At 40.5% G+C, this 19,145-nt stretch overlaps 1 protein-coding gene across 2 annotated transcripts in view; it reads right to left on the bottom strand.

The window, feature by feature from the left end:
* Positions 1-1,287: 1,287 nt before the first annotated feature.
* The window catches only part of LOC130931938 (zinc finger protein OZF-like), a 55,310-nt gene continuing 37,452 nt past the window's right edge, over positions 1,288-19,145 (bottom strand). The window contains exons 1-3 of one of the 2 annotated variants that reach the window (XM_057861182.1): positions 15,689-15,975; positions 15,338-15,424; positions 1,288-2,901 (exon numbers count right to left, since the gene is read on the bottom strand). In XM_057861182.1, the coding sequence (XP_057717165.1) occupies positions 1,520-2,901; positions 15,338-15,424; positions 15,689-15,818 (1,599 nt within the window). In that variant the 5' untranslated portion in view covers positions 15,819-15,975 and the 3' untranslated portion in view covers positions 1,288-1,519. Of the gene's footprint in view, positions 2,902-15,337; positions 15,425-15,688; positions 15,976-19,145 lie in introns of those variants that run through there. The other variant, XM_057861181.1, reaches the window with a different exon arrangement.

Here is a 19,145-nt window from a genome sequence, read left to right as displayed (position 1 = left end):
TTAGTTAAAAAGTCAAAAAGGGCTAAAAAGTGTTGTTTTGTCACTTCTGAATTTTTGTGGGAAGTATCATTTGAGCCAATGTGAACAACAATCCTGTTGACAGTGGATGGGAGAGAGCATAACAGTGGCGGGAGTTTATTTAGTAGTTCAGGGACTGTGGCGCCAGGATAACATTTTGTGATTGAATTGTAAAACCGTACATTTCGGATTATTGAATCTCCCACTATTAAGGTGTTCGGGGGGAAAAGGGGACGAGGGGGAGTTTGCACGTGGGTCATTTTGGAGGCGGCTGAGTTGGCGTTGTGAGGAGAAGACGTGATGGTGGTGGGGGAGGGTTCCGTGACGTGGATAGGCTTCCCTGCCGTCGACTGTAGGCAGGGGGGTGTTGTAGAGAGGCGAAGCGGAGGTGTTCTCAGGTGTTTCTGGGAGGGAGGATGAGTGGGTAGCTTCGGCTTTGACGTAGGGGGCGGGCAGCCATTTTGAAACACAGTGCCGTTATCCTCGTCGAGAATCTATTATATAGTGTGATTGCGGTGGGTAGCAGAGTACTTTTATGACGAGGTGGAGGTGTATTTTTATGGTGAGTATGTTCCGATTCGTTTCGCCTGTATCCGGAAGCAGGAGTGAAGCTGGCCAGTGTTTTGGGCTTTGCGCCAAGGTGGGACCAGTGAGCAGCTGCTGCAGTGGACGGACTTTTCGGTGAGGTGATTGGAACAGTTGAGTCGAGTTCTGCAGTAGGCGATGAATTTTTTGCGGGGCCTAGAGCGACGACCATCGAATCAAGAAGTTGCTCGTCTTCCCTCAGAAGGTGGAGCAAGGAGATCCTTCCTTCCAACTCTGTAATCTTTTGGCTGAGTCGATGGCAACTATCACAGCCAGGCGAGGTCAGTGGAGCCATTTTTACGTTGTTTAAGAGCTAGTTAGCCCAGCTCCTGGCTAGCTAGCTCTAGCGGTTTGGCAGTTGCGGTGGTGTTTGAGTCCACGTTCTTTTTTTTATCGCGGGTAGAGAGAAAAGCGGAGGCTAGGATAAAAGTTCCAATAGGCAATATCAGCAACAATCTTTGAAAAGGAGAAAAGCCGACAGACGGTGTCAAATGAGAGGACAGCAGTCTGTGGTAGCGACGTGCCTACGCGGCGGCGGCCATTATCTGGCCCTCATACTCTGTTGTAACATGTCTCCGTCAATCACGAGTAGCAATAGTAGTTTTTACAAATTATTTATACATTAATTACCCCAGAAAAAAAATCATATTTAAGATTTTTGTTTTAATTTTTATTTTTGCCATTTTGAACAATATATTCTAATTTCCCATATTTATTGAATGACATTATTTATGAATGATTTAGAATTTTTGAAATTTGGGATGTGCCGTTTTAAATAGTCAATGTAAATTCAATTTCAAATTCAATATAAAATTATAATCTCAATCCTCAACAAGATTTAAGGAAGCTCTACGGAATACAATCATCCTGCGTGCAAAACATCTGATGAAGCCTGCATGGATGACAGGCAAAACAGTCATTGGCCACTGCTTTTTACATCAACACACACGTGTCTCTTCACCCGATCCTTCCAGGCGAATCTTTGACCACAAACGCAGCAGGAAAATGGTTTTTCGCCAGTGTGGGTTCTTGTGTGTCCTTCTAAGGTGCTCTTTTGACTGAATCTTTGACCACAAACTGAGCAGGAAAAAGGTTTTTCGCCAGTGTGGGTTCTTGTGTGTCTTCTCAAGTTTTGCTTTTCAGTGAATCCTTGACCACAAACTGAGCAGATAAAAGGTTTTTCGCCTGTGTGGGTTCTTGTGTGTTCTTTTAATCTGCCCTTGTGACTGAATGTTTGATCACAAACTGAGCAGGAAAAGGGTTTTTCACCAGTGTGAGTTCTAATGTGCGCAGTTAAAGCGCTCTTTTGACTGAATCTTTGACCACAAACAGAGCAGGAAAATGGTTTTTCGCCAGTGTGGGTTCTTGTGTGTTGTTTTAGGGCGTTCTGTTGACTGAATCTTTGTCCACAAATGGAGCAGGAAAACGGTTTTTCGCCAGTGTGGGTTCTGGTGTGTATTTTTAAGCTTTGATTTCCAGTGAATCTTTGACCACAAACTGAGCAGACAAAAGGTTTTTCACCAGTGTGGGTTCTTGTGTGTCTTTTTAAGTTTGGCTTTTCAGTGAATCTTTGACCACAAACGGAGCAGACAAAAGGTTTTTCACCAGTGTGGGTTCTTGTGTGTTGTTTTAAGGTACTTTTTCGACTGAATCTTTTACCACAAACGGTGCAGGAAAAAGGTTTTTCGCCAGTGTGGTTTGTTGTGTGTATATTCAAGTATTGCTTTTGTGTGAATCCTTGACCACAAACTGAGCAGACAAAGGGTTTTTCACCAGTGTGGGTTTTTGTGTGTCTTTTTAAGCCTTTCTTTTCAGTGAATCTTTGACCACAAACTGAGCAAGAAAAAGGTTTTTCGCCAGTGTGCTTCCTCATATGCATACGAAGAGTTTGCTTATGAGCAAAAGTTTTTCCACACTGAGAGCATTTGCAGAGTTTGTCGTCACGGTGAGATTTCTTATGACCATAATCATTGAAAAGTGAGTGTGACGTGGCACCATTTCTGTCTGACAGAACGATGAAAATGTCTGTTTGCAATCCTTCTGTTGAGCTGCTGCTGCCCCTCAGAGGCTCCTCTCCTTTGCTGGCCTCACTCAGACCATCTTCACTCTTTAAGGGCTCACCAGTCAACCTGGTGATATGCTCCTCCTCTTCAACGCATGGCAGCTCTTCCTCCTCCTTTTTGATTGCAAGTTGCATCTGTCGACAGGGCTTTTGCTCCTCCTCTTTGATTTGGGGGCTCTCTTTAACGCAGGGAGATTCTGGCTCCTGCCCGTCAGCACCAAGATATTTTCTGAAACCTGCAAGACACAAGAAAAGCATTGATATATTTTAGTGAGTACCAACGCGTCTTTCCTTTGTGCAAAACTTGGAAAAGACAAGTGCTAGTACGATTTAAAAAAGTAGCCATACAAAAAAATATTGGGGAAAAAATATGCGTTTTCATTTTGAGCCGCAAGAGACATTGTTCCGCTTAGAGATGCGTCTGAAAATTTGGGCCTGAATACGATCAGCCAAAAATAGCTAAAAATGCAATATTCAGCTGAAACTAGGGCTGTAAAAATTATTGCGTTAACGGGCGTTAATTAATTTTTAAAATTAATCACGTTAAAATATTTGACGCATTTAATGCACATGCCCCGCTCAAACATTAAAATGACAGCAAAGTGTCATTTCCACTTGTTACTTGTGTTTTTTGGTGTTTTGCCGCCCTCTGCTGGCGCTTGGGTGCGACTGATTTTATGGGTTTCAGCACCATAATTATTATTGACATCAACAATGGCGAGCTACTAGTTTATTTTTTGATTGAAAATTTTACAAACTTTATTAAAACATTTAGAGGGGTTTTAATATAAAATTTCTATAACTTGTACAAACTTTTATCTTTTAAGAACTACAAGTCTTTCTATCCATGGATCGCTTTGACAGAATGTTAATAATGTTAATGCAATCTTGTTGATTTATTGTTATAATACAGTACTTATGTACAGTTTGTTGAATGTATATATCCGTCTTGTGTCTTATCTTTCCATCCCAACAATAATTTACAGAAAAATATGGCATATTTTATAGATGGTTTGAATTGCGATTAATTACAATTAATTTTTAAACTGTGATTAACTCGATTAAAAATTTTAATCGTTTGACAGCCCTAGTTGAAATGTCTTTGAAGACCGAAAGTTTACCACCGAATTGTGCGAAGAACTTTAGTCCTCTTGTGATGATGTCATTAAAACACATCCTCCGGAAGCTTTGTACTTGTTTACTAGAGATGCAACAATACTTGATTTTGTATTGAACTGTTCGACAGCCCTGTTCGCTTCAATACGCAAAAACATTTGATCCAAATGAAAAGCAACCAAAAATGTATTTTCCGAGCATTTTCTTGTGTGCGCTCGCTCCTCAGCCTTGAAAAAAAGCTTGGAGAAAGCTCCTCCCCGCAAGCAGCCCTTCTCCCATGCTCCCCCAAACTGCCTCGAGGGTGGGATCAACCATGCTGCTTCGCTCCCTTTTGTTTGTGACAGAGAAGATGATCATGGCTAGCGAGAAACGTCGTACAGATCAGCTGTGTGGCAGCATTTTGGGTTAGCTGCTGATTACAATGATCAGGGGAGGAAAATGCTGATTAGAAAAAAAACTATTGCCTCACAACAATATCGTACATCCCGGGCAACACGACTATTATGACCACTCATCCCCGCCGCCATCACCCAGACAGGTCATTTGCAAGTGGGGCAGAGGAAAAGCCGGTAACGCGACACAAGTCTCTGAGAAACATAGCGGACGCCTTTCAAACAAAGTACACTTTTACCTCCAAGAACATAAGAAAATCACATGTGCTGTTGGAACATTTGTTGCCAAACCTTTGCAGCCTAATTCTGTGGTGTAACTTTGTTTCCGACTTGGCTTCTATGAATAACTTCTCTTTGACAACAGACAGCTGGCCACTCCGGGACACTGAGAGCTACCTCACGGTAAGGTTACATTACGTGATGAACATTGAGTGGCAAATTAAGAGCGCTGTACCATAGACTTCCTAATATATTGACATGACACGGGGCGCAGGGCCGATCCGTAGGGGGCCTTTTTTTTTTTTTTTTAAACTTAAAATTCAAGTATTTTCAAAACCAAAGTTGCTACTGACCTAAAACCAAAACAGGCATACAGTGTATCACAAGAGTGAGTACATTCCTCGCATTTCTGCAGATATATAAGTATATCTTTTCATGGGACAACACTGTCAAAATGACACTTTGACACAATGAAAAGTAGTCTGAGTGCAGCTTATATAATAAATTTATTTTCCCCTCAAAATATAGCCATTAATATCTAAACCCCTGGCAACAAAAGTGAGTACATCCCTTAGAAACTACATCCCTAAATGTCCAAATTAAGTACTGTTTGTGGGGGGATCAGTCTGTTAGTGCTCAGACCATACGCCGTACTCTACATCAAAATAGTGTGCTTGGCTATCACCCCAGGAGGAAGCCTCTTCTGAAGACGCAAACAGTTTGCTGCATACATGTCAACAAAGCACATGGATTACTGGAACCATGTCTTATAGTCTGATGAGTAGGGATGGGAATCGAGAACCAGTTCTTATAGAGAACCGGTCCCGCGTGTATCAATTCCATGGAATCGTTTGGCAGATTATCTAACGATTCTCTTACAGGTTCCTAGCTGTACAATCAATGTCACGGAATTGACGCATGATACACACCAACATGCCAGCAAGTATCACAACAAGAATGCTCACAGTGTAACCACCTACCTAAGGTACCAGGAGGTGTCACCACCGAGTGATAAAGCAGTGGTATTCACAGGCCAAGTCATTATTCATGAGACTACTTAAAGAAAGGGTGATTTTTCCCAAAAATTATTAATGGGTCTATCATATTTTCGTCGAATACTCTATAATAAAAGTATAACACATATGCATCTAAAATAATCCTGAACGATTTTATTAGCAATTTTAACACTCCTGTTAGAAAGATTCAATGGGTATGCGTTCGTTCTAATAGCAGCCAGTCAGTTTCCTGTTATTGTCCTACGTCTTGCGCGCAGCATATTCTGGGACCGAGAATAGGCGTAAGGTGCGCATTTTGAGCAGACGGCCACCTGTTAGTGGAATTATTAATTTTTGTGCGTCCATGAACGAATGTAAGTATTTCCTCTTCATGCCATAAAGTTCTTATGATAAATTAGAGCCGTTATCAGCACGACCGTTTCGTGTTTTTACTGTCGGCTGGTCGCTTCGCTCATCCTTGCTGCGTGGAGGACAGGAGAGCGTTGTTTACATTACATTCGTGTTGCACATTTGTGTTAAGAGGGAATGTGTTAGTTTAGCATCTTAAGATGATGTTGTACATCCATGAATGTACAGTGCTTAGTTTTCGCCACTTTTATGGCCAAGATGACCAAACGTGCACGCAGCGTGCTTCCTGCTTGTGTGCGCGTACTCGCCCCCCCATGTTCATTACACTGCGAGTCATGTATGTGTGTTATTAACTGCTTTACAGTCAATTTGCATTGTTTATTGCATCAGCACTAATTTTCTTTCCTTTCAGAACCACACATACTAGTATATCCACACATTCCAGTCTTTCACACACAAATACATCAACATCTTTTCCACGCATTCTCCCACCTGCTCATTGAGTGATTCTCATATCAAGTGCCATTGCCTGTATATATTGTACATGTTGCCAAGTTGTATTAAAAGTGCCAAAGACCAACTCCACTCTCCGCTCCTTGTGTTCTAACCAACACCCTGAGGCGAATGAACCATAAAACATATTGAACCCAGAACCTCATACAGTCCATTAGTCCAAATTAGAATCGATAAGAAAATCAATAAAGAATCGAATCATTAAGCAGTATCGATAATGGAATCGGAATTGTAAAAATCTTATCAATTCCCATCCCTACTGATGAGACGAAGATGAATTTGTTTGGTTCTAATGGTCTCAAGCATGTGTGGCGGCAATCAGGTGAGGAGTACAAAGATAAGTGTGTCATGCCTACAGACAAGAATGGTGGTGAGAATGACCCCCCCCCCCACACACACCTCTTCAATCTCTGTAGCAATGCTGACAGCACTCCTGTAATGAGTCACATGACATTTTGGAGGGAAAATGACAAGCAGTACTCAATTTGAACATTTAGGGATGTACGTAGTTCCCATGCGGTGTACTCACTTTTGTTGCCAGGGGTTTCGATATTAATGGCTATATTTTGAGTTATTTTGAGGGGTAAATAAATTAACTCTATTATATAAGCTGCACACAGACTACTTTTCAATTTGTCGAAGTGTTATTTTGTCAGTGTTGTCCCAAGAAAAGATATACTTAAATATCTGCAGAAATGCGAGGGGTGTACTCACTTTTGTGATACAGTGTATATGAGTCTCCATGAGCAGAAGCATCAAAAAATTAATAGTTTCTCCCTCATAAAATCCTGTTTATCTTTCAATAGCATTATAACAAAACTTAAAATGGCTATAAAATTCTCAGATTTTACACTAGATGCACAAAAATTACCAAATGCAGAGATAATCACCTGTTTTCAGGATCAATAGCAATATTTAACATATTAAAAAAAAAAAAATTGCAACTTATTTTTCATTTAGCACAAATTTGATATGTTTTCAAGTGCTAATAAATTACTCAATTTTCACATCAGAAATGTAATACTTGAGGAAAGCATGCAGAATCAATTATAAATAATATTCAAATAAATTATAAATTCGATATAAAATCACAACCTATTATTTATTGAATTCCGATGGCACTATGGGTCTTGGGGAGAGATGGCCGCTTGAGGACAGCCCAGCTCTCCCCTGTCCACCAGCTCGACCAGCTGGGAATGGGACATTAATATGACCAAAAAGATTGATTGAACGGGGCAAAGGGCCACATTTCTCATGAAAATGAACCTAATTAATTGATAGGCTAACCGCTAAATGATCAATGCAAAATAAATCCGTATCGACTGATACAAACTAGAGATGTCCCGATCGATCGGGTCCGATCACGTCATTTTCAAAGTATCGGAATCTGCAAAAAAATATCGGCCATGCCTTTGTTTAAAAAATATATATTTTAAATAAATCGTTTTCTAATTGTATTTAACGTTACAGACATAATATGTTACACTTATCCAGAGTCTTTGGTTTAGGCTTCATGTAGGGTTATCAAAAACATCCCAATGACGGCGTCAATTAATTGAAAAATTGTCACGTTAAACTTTAACGCTATTAATATCTGCGCTGCACGACCCTTTCACTCATTGACGCACGCGCAATCTGTTGAGACGCCATTTAACCTACATAGAGAAATTAACGGCAGCTCTAAATAAGTGGAGTGAATTTTGGCAGCCTTTGAAGCCAATCCTCGTTTGGCTTAAACCTTGCAGACCCTCTCCCTATGATTACAATTGTCATGGGGAGCAATGTGGGGAAGCAAGGTGGCAATAGACCCTACCCACCGACGTCACAAAATCACGTGATCGCTGTACTGTTCTGCCCCCTTGTCCGTCATTTTGTGTCTGTATTATCAATGGTCTCAATTGATCGAGCAATTTATAATGCATTTCATGGAAGACCCGGTGCTTTCGGATGCCGTAAACTCACTGGATGCGTTGCATAAAAGACATTATGTGGAAAAGCTTCAGTTTATCCATTCGCCAGATCCATATTTGATGCCTAAATCGATGTTTTTCGACCCGCTGTCTTCGCCGTATTTGCCTGACATCTGCTAGCTACCCTGATATTTACAACTATCTTGTCCACACAAAATCAGCCTATTCTCACGAAAGTTTGAAAAACTTTAAGAGCTTGGAGGCTTATAAATACTTCGTTGCTGGTTGGGTGAAACAGGTCCTCGTCCACGAAAATTCGGCAGGAATCTATCTTGTGCTTGGAAAGGTGAGTTACGAAATTTTCAATTCAAAATCTTTTGTTCTTGCTAACATCCACTGTCAAGTCTAATGTATTTCATGTCATTTGTCAATGGAGCTAGGGCTTTTAATGTTTATATGGTTTAGCGATAGCACTCTCACTACATACATACGTGTATGTTGTCGGCGATTAGCCTAGCAGTGATCTTAATTGTGGTTGTCAGCCCAAAACCCTCTAAATATATATTAAATGCATCTTACCAGATATAAAATGACTACTACATAATCTGTGGTAATCGTTTGGAGCCCAGTTTTCTCGTCGAATTGCAGTAGCCCATCTCGCTCTCTCCTCTCCGGGTCTCTTGGAATCCGGTAGAACTTCAAGTCTCTCCGTCTACCTTCTCTGTTATTGCAACCGACCGCCACACACGCCTTCACCATTTTGATTATTAATGTTAACGAGCAGAAAAACACGCCGTAAATAGGAGGAATGTACGTAGCCGTAACAGGTAAACATGATGTGTTGACGGACAATTGGGTGGCACCAGTCAGGAGGGCGGAGTGGTGACGTCACGTGGGTAGGGTCTATAGATTTTTGTCATTACACCTTAACCCTTTAAGGTCTGGGCCTATTTTGTCTGATTTTGCATGCCTTTGAAGTTGCCTTTATATTTCAAAGAAAGAATTGTTTACGATGGCCTGGTTTGGTCCCTTTTTTTGTGACACCTTGAACTTCATGTCCAAACTGTTGTTTCCGTCACTGACCAATTATAAATCATCATTTTGGGCCCAAAAAGACCAAAAATTCCACAATCGTTTTGTCAAAATTTTTAATTTTGATGTCCAATTGACAACCAAACATGCGTAACGAACCGTTTTGAAACTTTGTAATATTTATTCAACATGTTAGGATGAACATTCAACCAAAAAAATTTAGAATAAATAGTCTTATATTTGACAATTCAACATAAACAACAGGTATAGCATAGGCGTTTTTTGCCTTTATACATGCTCTAGTCAAAACAGGTTATATACAGCAGACCGAACAGTGAAAAAATATATACCATCTAACACAAAAAGTGTTTAGAGGCCATCTCTTTATGAGTTTAGGTATTGCGGCCCATCACCTCATGAAAACTATGTACACACAATCAAGCTTCTTGAACACACATTTATATACACAAATTGAGAAGACTGATTGTGGGAAAAAATGTATATATATATAACATTGGGGGGAAAAAAAGTATTTTCAAAAATATTTACAATAAACAAGTTAAATTTTTTTTCAGGCATGCCACTCCGAAAAGCAGTTTCGTCCTGGAATTCGAAACAGGGCGACATCACACAGCCTACACTTCCATGGGGTGTTGGTCCTCTTTCCACCCTTCCATTTTCATTTCACTTTACTTTCATTGTCACTATAAATGTACATGAAAAAAAGTCAGTATTTATGAAAATAATAAAGTATAAAATAAAAATATATACAGCAATAAATAATAATGGAAATCTATATGTATGACAATAGAAAGAATACCATAGCTGAATATGTGCTACATCCCTAATCTTCATATAGAAAGAAGATCACCACAATTATAAATTCCTGCCTTGGATACACACAGTTCGATCTGCTATGCACATTTTATTATTATATACACAAACACACACTTATATTGCATCAAAATTAACTTTGTCATGCAATATCAAAAGAAACTTTCAAAAGAAACTTTTTCCAGCCTAAAAAAAAAAAAAGTGAGTTTGCTTACCTCTGCTCGTCGATGGCGTCACCCACGTGTTCAAATACGTCACTATCTTCACTCGAGGACTCTTCCGAAGAAGACGATGATGACGAATTTGGACCATCCTCTTCCTCAAGTTGATCAAATAGCACAATTGCTTGCGCTAAATTTAGTTTTCCGTTCATTCTCAAAGTCACACAAAGTCGCTGCTTGATCCAAACGGCCGTCGGCTCGCCACCTCGCTGCTTCAGAACACTCCTCCCTCTCGTTCGGTGGAACCTCGCATGGCAGTTATATTTATTTAAAAAACGCATTTTGTGCTTCCACTGTGACTTCGAAAGGGTTCATTTGATTTGTGGTTTTTTCATGGAGCTTCCGTTTTGAAAAAGGACAAGAAATGATGGAAATATAGACACAAACAAGTGATCCATGCAGCGTTTTAATGTTTTTTTGAGAGGACAATAAAACTATAAAACTTAAATGACAATATCTCACGTTTTAATTGGTCGATTGACTTCAAATAATAACGAGAGTAAACCGCAACTTCCGCACTTTAAAACGAGACCAACCAACGGCATGTGGGTGACGTATTTAAAACGTGAGGGCGCTTCAAAGACGACGTGCGCTGAGGACGCGCCGGCGCGTCCTTCGACTCTCAAGGTTAACTTAATTCCCAAAGCAGAGAAGATATATCCATTGTTAGCGCGACAAACAGTTATGGTTTTACTTCCCATCATGGTTCCACTTTCCCATCATGCATTTGGGCAGAACAGTTAAATGGCTGCAGTATCATTGACTGAAAGCTCAACAAATACACTAGATGGCAGTATTTAGTCACAATACACAAAGTCCCAAGTCTTTCTATCCGTGGATCCCTCTCACAGAAAGAATGTTAATAATGTCAGTGCCATCTTGAGGATTTATTGTCATGACAAACAAATACAGTACTTATGTACTGTATGTTGAATGTATATATTCGTCCGAGTTTTATTCATTTTTTTCTTAATGCATTGCCAAAATGTATATGATCGGGAAAAATTATCGGGAATGATTGGAATTGAATCGGGAGCCAAAAAAAGCAATCGGATCGGAAAATATCGGGATCGGCAGTTACTCAAACTAAAACAATCGGGATGGGATCGGGAGCAAAAAAACATGATCGGAACAACCCTAATACAAACTTTTACGTGCATTGGTTCAGGTGATACACTGTTTGGTTCAAACCTTTGTTTTCAAAAACTACTAAAGAAACATTTTGAAAACTTCCAGAATAAATGTCTGTTTTTTTTTATCAACAAACATACACATAATGAAAATAATTCACTTAACAATGTTAGGGTCAATTCTATCCTTACAACATATGGAAAGACAATCTAAATTCCCTATATAACCAAACTCATTATATAATGCAAATAAGGTTGCTTAAAAGTTGGTGGGAACAATTTGAGCATCCTGAAAAGTTGGTAGTGTTATGTCCCGCCGTCCCTATGCAAACCTACGTCCTTGATCTAAACATATCTACCTAAATGAACACGATCAACATTAAATATAAATGAAATGTACCACTCACATAATGCATATAATTACTCATCATGGACAATAATCAGCAAACACATTAAGCATGAAATTAAAATAACAACCTAGATTGACAAGTGAATTGAAAACATAAACCTTTAGCCTTAACAATGTTGTCAACGATTAGCGTTAGCAATTAGAACAGGGCGGCTAGCGATTAGCTCGCGGCAGCTAGCGAATGCAACTGATTATAAAGAGAGGAACTGTCATCAACCAAACGTGTTTATACATTGTTGAGGTGCACTTTAACACTATACTTCTCTCATTTACACACAACTTTCGGGTGGTAAGAAAACATGACGGTAGCTTGGGGACAATCTACACTGCTGTGAAGGGGGGATTGGGGCAAGCTTGGCTCTTCTTAAAAGGCCAGCATCGCAACAATTAAACCAGTGGCTCTTAACCTGGGTTTGAGCGAACCCCAGGGGTTTGGTGAGCAGTGAAGGTTAAGACACGCAGGGGCCTATTTTTGGACGTTGAAATCCAAGCAAAGTGGCGTTTTAGACCAGGTTTTGGAGTGGTCAGACCCTAATTTACAGGCTTCATTCCAATTATTTCAACTGCTAGTCCTCTATCTGATGGGAGAAGAAACTGGTTTGCTCAGTGGAAGTTGACTCTCACATGGGATGAGAAAGTACAGTGGGGCAAATAAGTATTTAGTCAACCACTCATTGTGCAAGTTCTCCCACTTGAAAATATTAGAGAGGCCTGTAATTGTCAGCATGGTTAAACCTCAACCATGAGAGACAGAATGTGGAAAAAAAAACTGAAAATCACATTGTTTGATTTTTAAAGAATTTATTTGCAAATCATGGTGGAAACTAAGTATTTGGTCAATACCAAAAGTTCATCTAAATACAGTGGTACCTCTACATACGATCACTTCGACACACGATCTTTTCGACATCCGACGTAAAATTTGAGCCGCCATTTGTTTCTACATCCGACGAGTTGCTCGAAATACGACGACATGACAGCACTGCAAACGAACGCACGGTGGATTTTCTTGTGTGAGAAATCAACACAGTTTTCAAAAAAAGTTGATACAGTTGGAGAAACAAGGAAAAAAGTGATGCTTACCTTTGAAATGAAGATGCAAGTTATAGAAAAATATGAGCTTGGGGTGCGCGTCCCTGAACTGGCTCAACAATACAGCTCCATGGTCCTCTTCCGACCACCGTTCGCCACTATTTATAAGTTAAGGTGACAATTATTATTGTGGTAACATTGTCAAGGAAATCGCCAGCTTCGTCACGTTTTTATCATTTATTTAAGAACTTATCCAACACAAAACGCCCATTGTCTTAAGCAGTTGACCGCTCTCAAGAAAACGAAAGTATTATCTCTACCGCACCGACCTATCTCACTGAGACGTCACCTTCGCGGTGCGTTCAGGGACAGTAAAAAGTGTCCGCCATATTAGAATCCGATTCGTTACATTATTTACAGGAATAATTATTAATTATTCTTCTTATTATTATATTATTCTGAATTATTTATTTATAACTTATTTGTTTTTCTATGTTTAATTGCCATTTGTAACAGTGCCAGCAGTATTTATTAAGAATTTAGTGTATGTTTTTAGGCTTTGGAACGAATTAATGGAATTATAATGTATTCCTATGGGAAAATCCTGCTCGACATACGACCATTTCGACTTACAAACAAGGTCCTGGAACGAATTAAATTCGTATGTAGAGGTACCACTGTACTTTGTTATGTACCCTTTGTTGACAATAACGGAGGCCAAACATTTTCTGTAACTCTTCACAAGCTTTTCACACACTGTTGCTGGTATTTTGGCCCATTCCTCCATGCAGATGTCCTCTAGAGCACTGATGTTTTGGGGCTGCTGTCTACACGCCAACAAGCTGTTTGGGAGGCATGGACGGAGAAAACCTTTCTTCACTCACAATCATAAACGTAAACGTCTGGAGTTCGCCAAGCGGTATTGGGGCTTCAACTGGGACCGTGTGCTTTGGACAGATGAGACCAAGATTGAGCTTTTTGGCAACAAATACTCTAAGTGGGTCTGGCGTGCCACGAAAGATGCGCATGCTGAAAAGCACCTCATACCCACTGTGAAGTATGGAGATGGGTCAGTGATGCTGTGGGGCTGTTTCGCTTCCAAAGGCCCTGGGAACCTTGTTAGGGTGCATGGCATCATGAATGCTTTGAAATACCAGGACATTTTAAATCAAAATCTGTTGCCCTCTGCCCGAAAGCTGAAGATGGGTCGTCACTGGGTCTTTCAGCAAGACAATGACCCTAAACATATGGCCGAATCTACACAGAAATGGTTCACCTGACACAAAATCAAGCTCCTCCCATGGCCATCTCAGTCCCCAGACCTCAACCCCATTGAAAACCTGTGGGGTGAGCTGAAGAGGAGAGTACAGAGGAGAGGACCCAGGTCTCTGGATGATTTAGAGAGATTCTGCAAAGAGGAATGGCTGAAGATCCCTCTTTCTGTCTTTTCCCATCTTGTGAAACATTATAGGAGAAGATTAGGTGCTGTTTTGTTGGCAAAAGGGGGTTGTACAAAGTATTAAGACCAGGGGTGCTAATAATTGTGACACACATTATTTGATGTCAAATAATTATTTCTTTATGTGGGATTTTTCCCCCCACTGAATAAATGCACTTGTATTGAAGGTTGGATTTTTCTTTTTTTTTTTCATTACGGTCCCATATTATTTAGGAAAAAAAATTATTAGAAGCTAAAAAACACATAATTATTATAAATCCAATAATTATTGAGGGCACTGTAGCTGCTAGGATTCAATAGACTAGGCAGTGGTTATTATTACCGGAACCGACAACTCGCAAAGCGTTTTTTTCTTTTACCGTGAACTGCTCTGATCGGTCAATCGGTATATTATTGGCCTGGTGGGAATTGGTTATTTTGCCATGACATGTTCATGGCTAAATAACGCTTGGAGGCGAATTAAGTTATGGCAGAAGTAATCACTCCGTATATACTACCAGTTTTCTTAGTTCCACACAGTACATATCCCACGTAATTGATAAAGGTTAACTTACTGGGGGACTTTATGAGGTAGTTGTAGATGTTTCCGAACTCCACTGCAGCCAGTTACTTTGGATTGTTTATCCAGCTATCAGCTGTGACTTTGTATGGGCAGATTTGCACTTTTGCAGGCCAATAAACGCTAATTTTAAGTTGTATTGCCTCCTCCCGTCTGTCGGCAGTGACTCGTGATAATAATAAGTCATGTTTAAGACGTTTTTATGATAAAAAAAGACGCAAAACACAGCTGAAATATATACATTTCATACAACGTTTGTCTACGGATGTTTACCTGTGCATGCCCCCCCCTCTCAAAATGGCAACACGTTGCTATGCGAGATGACGTCATCGCGACATCACACCGACTGCGAGAATTTGTCGATGCAGTCCAATGCACGGCTACTAAGTTAGCAATACCACGATATAAAAGGATGGAAAAATACTATATTAGACTGAAAAACATTTCTGTACTTATGAGGAAAAAGCAAGGCTTTGGATGACCTTTAATGTGCACGAACTCTTCTTCTTCCTCTTCCTCCTCGATGCATGCAGACTCCTGGTGCTCAGGACTAGGGGCTCGGTTGACATCTGCAAGACCAAGACCACAAACAAATCTAATTCCTTCATTTGCAAACTTGTGTCCCCAAAGTTGATTTCTTTTGGAGAAAATTCTTTTTTTTTTTTTTTGTTAATTCGTGTATTGTTGTCATTCAAACCAGCACAAAAGTCATCCAAAGTGCCTTGACATGACATTAACTGCGATTAAATCCCCTGACAGCACTACTGTTAACATTAAAAATGAATTCTGCGATCTGTCATGTACAGTGTATTTATCATCGCAAGTGAACCAACCTTCTTGTCTGCGAAAAACAACCTTAGCGTGCATGAGTTTGCACACAGTCGAGTGTCGGTGACGTAGGGGCTCCTCTTTCACTCCACGAAGATGCTCCTGGAAGTCTGCTGAAGCCGGTCTTGCGGACATTTTCCCCACTTGATTTCTGAATGCTGAGACGAAGATTGGCTCATGACTTTTTAGACTATAATGTTGGACACGTCTCTACAAGACAAGGTGCTAAGAGAACCAAGTGGAAATAATGGTGAGTCTTCTTCTTGTTGGTTTTATTGGCAGTTTACCCTTTGTATCGTGGGGCATTACCGCCACCTACTGGGTCGATGGTTTGGCACGAGATCAGAGAAACTTCATTAGTTGCCTTTGAATTTTGGCCGTTTTTACCAGAATATTTTCCATCCTAAATGCCTCTTTTGCCTGTTCCAGCACGGTTTTCAAACGCCCCCCCCATATTTCATACACACCATTAACACATGTTCAACTGTTTCACATACTCGACAAACAGGACCCTAACTAAATGGTGGTTTTTAAGGACAGGACCAATTTTGACGGAAACGTGGTTTGTAGGGTCTTTTTTTTTTTTTTTTTTTAAATTTATGGGGACTTTAAAGGTACAGCTCATTAACATAAATTAACATAAATATTTATTGTAGAATTTAAGTCTTATACATATACTCTTCACCATACAGGGTTCTTGCACCCTTTTAAAAGTCAAATTTAAGGATTTTAAAGACATTTTTATGATCTTAAAAATATCATTAATTACCAAAACATGTCACAACAATTTCTCAAGAAGAAAAGGATTTTTTCTTTTCTCCTCTAATGTGCAATTCGACGGCTTTGACTCCGATCGTCCCAAACAAAAAGTCTTTTTGTAGATTTCACACTAGGGATGGGAACCTCTGATCTAACGAAATGGTGGTGTCCGGCCTTTTCCTTAGAGATTGGGTGAGAAGCTCGGTCATCCTGGAGGGACTCTGTGTCGAGCCGCTACTCCTCCGCGTTGAGAGGAGTCAGTTGAGGTGGCTCGGGCATTTGGTTCGGATCCCTCCTGGACGCCTCACTAGAGAGGTTTTCCAGGCATGTCCCACCGGCGGGAGGCCCCGGGATGACCCATGACACGCTGGAGAGACTATATGTCTCGGCTGGCCTGGAAACGCCTTGGGATCCCACCAGAGGAGCTGGTTGAAGTGGTTGGAGAGAGGTAAGTCTGGGCTTCCTTGCTAAAGCTGCTGCCCCCGTGACCAGACCCCGGATAAAGCGGTAGATAATAGCTGGATGGAGAATCACATACAATATATCAGTAAACCATCTTGCATCCATTTTTGATTCAATTCACTCCTCACCATCTCTGCATATTTCCGCTCACTTCTACAACCACAAATAACCAGGAAATAGCATCATAGCGTCAAGTACCTGACATATACTGAGGTTGCGGACAATGTACTGTATAACATACAGTGCATCACAAAAGTGAGTACACCCCTCACATTTCTGCAGATATTTAAGTATATCTTTTAATAGGACAACACTCACAAAATGACACTTTGACACAATGAAAAGTAGTCTGTGTGCAACTTATATGAGTTAACTTATTTTCCCTTCAAAAGAACTCAGAATATAGCCATTAATATCTTAACCCCTGGCAACAAAAGTGAGTACACCCCTGAGAAACTACATACATCCCTAAATGTCCAAATTGAGTACTGCTTGTCATTTTCCTTCCAAAATGTCATGTCACTCATTACAGGGGTGCTGTCAGCATTGCTGCAGAGATTGACAGGCTTTTGTCATCGAGGAATTGAATCAGTTCAGCGTAGGCTTCGGCATTTTTCTCCTCATCAGGCTTGTTTAAAATTGTGTCTTTAAGCCCCTGCAGGCGGAGGTGGCCGAAAAGCTTCACTTCCCAAAGTTCATAATTTTTCTCGTCTCCATCAAAGACGAGCCTCGCCTAGCGGCTGCTTGTCACCGCTTCTTTCTCCTTTGTACTCATGTTGCCACTTACTTTACAGTCAGTTCACAGGTGCACGCAGTGATCGTCACGACTTTCACCTGGCTTGTCGATGAAACATCTCACTGTGCGTCACAGGCACGGCTTTGATCTGGGCCATAACCTGTTGGCAGGTTCATTTGCACAGCGGATAGATCAGCACAGCAGTGATCCTTTCTTTTTGTCGTGCACTCGACAGCAGGCGTAAATGCATTTTATTCTGTCCAACACAGGTGAAATTCAGTTGTACGTTTGAACATGTGACACAGGCCAAATTGGTTCCCATAGTGATTAATCAACACATTTAACAATGTGAGCACCACACTCAAGCGCTTACACACAATGAGTTGCCACAGCAACTGTTTAACAAGGCAAACAATGATTGACGTATGCGGTGCATTTAGTCTGTTTCCCAGCGTTTCTGGCCAGATCAAACCTTAACGTCTGTCAATCATCGTTAACTTTAATAAGCAACTCCAGTGCACTGTCTGACCAAGAAAATCGGCAGGAGCGAGAGACATGATCGGATCGGGACAGCTCTATAAAAAAACCAGCATTTATTTATTTATTGGAAAAAAAAACTCAGCGATGGACTGAGGGCGCAAAGTTTGAAGTAGCGAGAAATCACTGTACACGGGGGCTTTTATTTCCTCTACAAAAACTCCCAACACACACTGTAGGTGAAATACAACGCTGTCTTAGTAGTAGTACGTAAACTATCCAGCATGCGTGTGTACTGTCATTGTGCACGTCTTGTAGGGAGAAAATGCGCAATCATGACAAATTTTGACCGAATCGTTTTCTGTTTGGGGATGGGAAAAACCGAAACAGATCCTCAGCACCCCCTGCAGTGAGTGACTACCACCGCCCCTGACTGCTGTTTTACAACGTGACCCTGCCACATCGAGGCAAATCATATCAGTGTTGTATTGTCCCATCCCTATAGTAAATTAGCTGCTAAAGCGTTAACATTTAAATACAAATGGTTAATAACTATATCGCATAATATCAGCAGAGGTGGGTAGTAACACGTTACATTTACTCTGTTACAATGAGTAATTAGCAGGAAGCTGCTGCTGGCCTTCTACCACTCATCCATTGAGAGCCTGCTGACATACTTTATTTCCACCTGGTACGGAAGCTGCACTGCCTTCACTGTCAAATCGCTGCTACTTCACTTCCATTATTTGCACTGCCTGAACATAGGACTATTCATACACATTTTATATTCATATTTATTTAGATTTTATACTTTTGTACTTCAAGTCACTTTTGAAATGTTATCCGTTATCTTATCCTGCCTGCACTGTGAAGGGAGATGTTCCACAATTTCACTGTACAACTGCATAATGAAAATAAAGGGCTATTGTACAGTGGAATGAAAAAGTATCTGTACCTTTTGGAATTTCTCACATTTCTGCATAAAGTCACCATTAAATTTGATCTGATGTTTGTCAAAATCACACAGA

The sequence above is a fragment of the Corythoichthys intestinalis genome, chromosome 16 (assembly GCF_030265065.1).
Source record: "Corythoichthys intestinalis isolate RoL2023-P3 chromosome 16, ASM3026506v1, whole genome shotgun sequence".
NCBI lineage: Eukaryota > Metazoa > Chordata > Actinopteri > Syngnathiformes > Syngnathidae > Corythoichthys > Corythoichthys intestinalis.
Note: the sequence above shows the minus strand (reverse complement) of the source record. Positions and strands in the feature narration are given on the sequence as shown.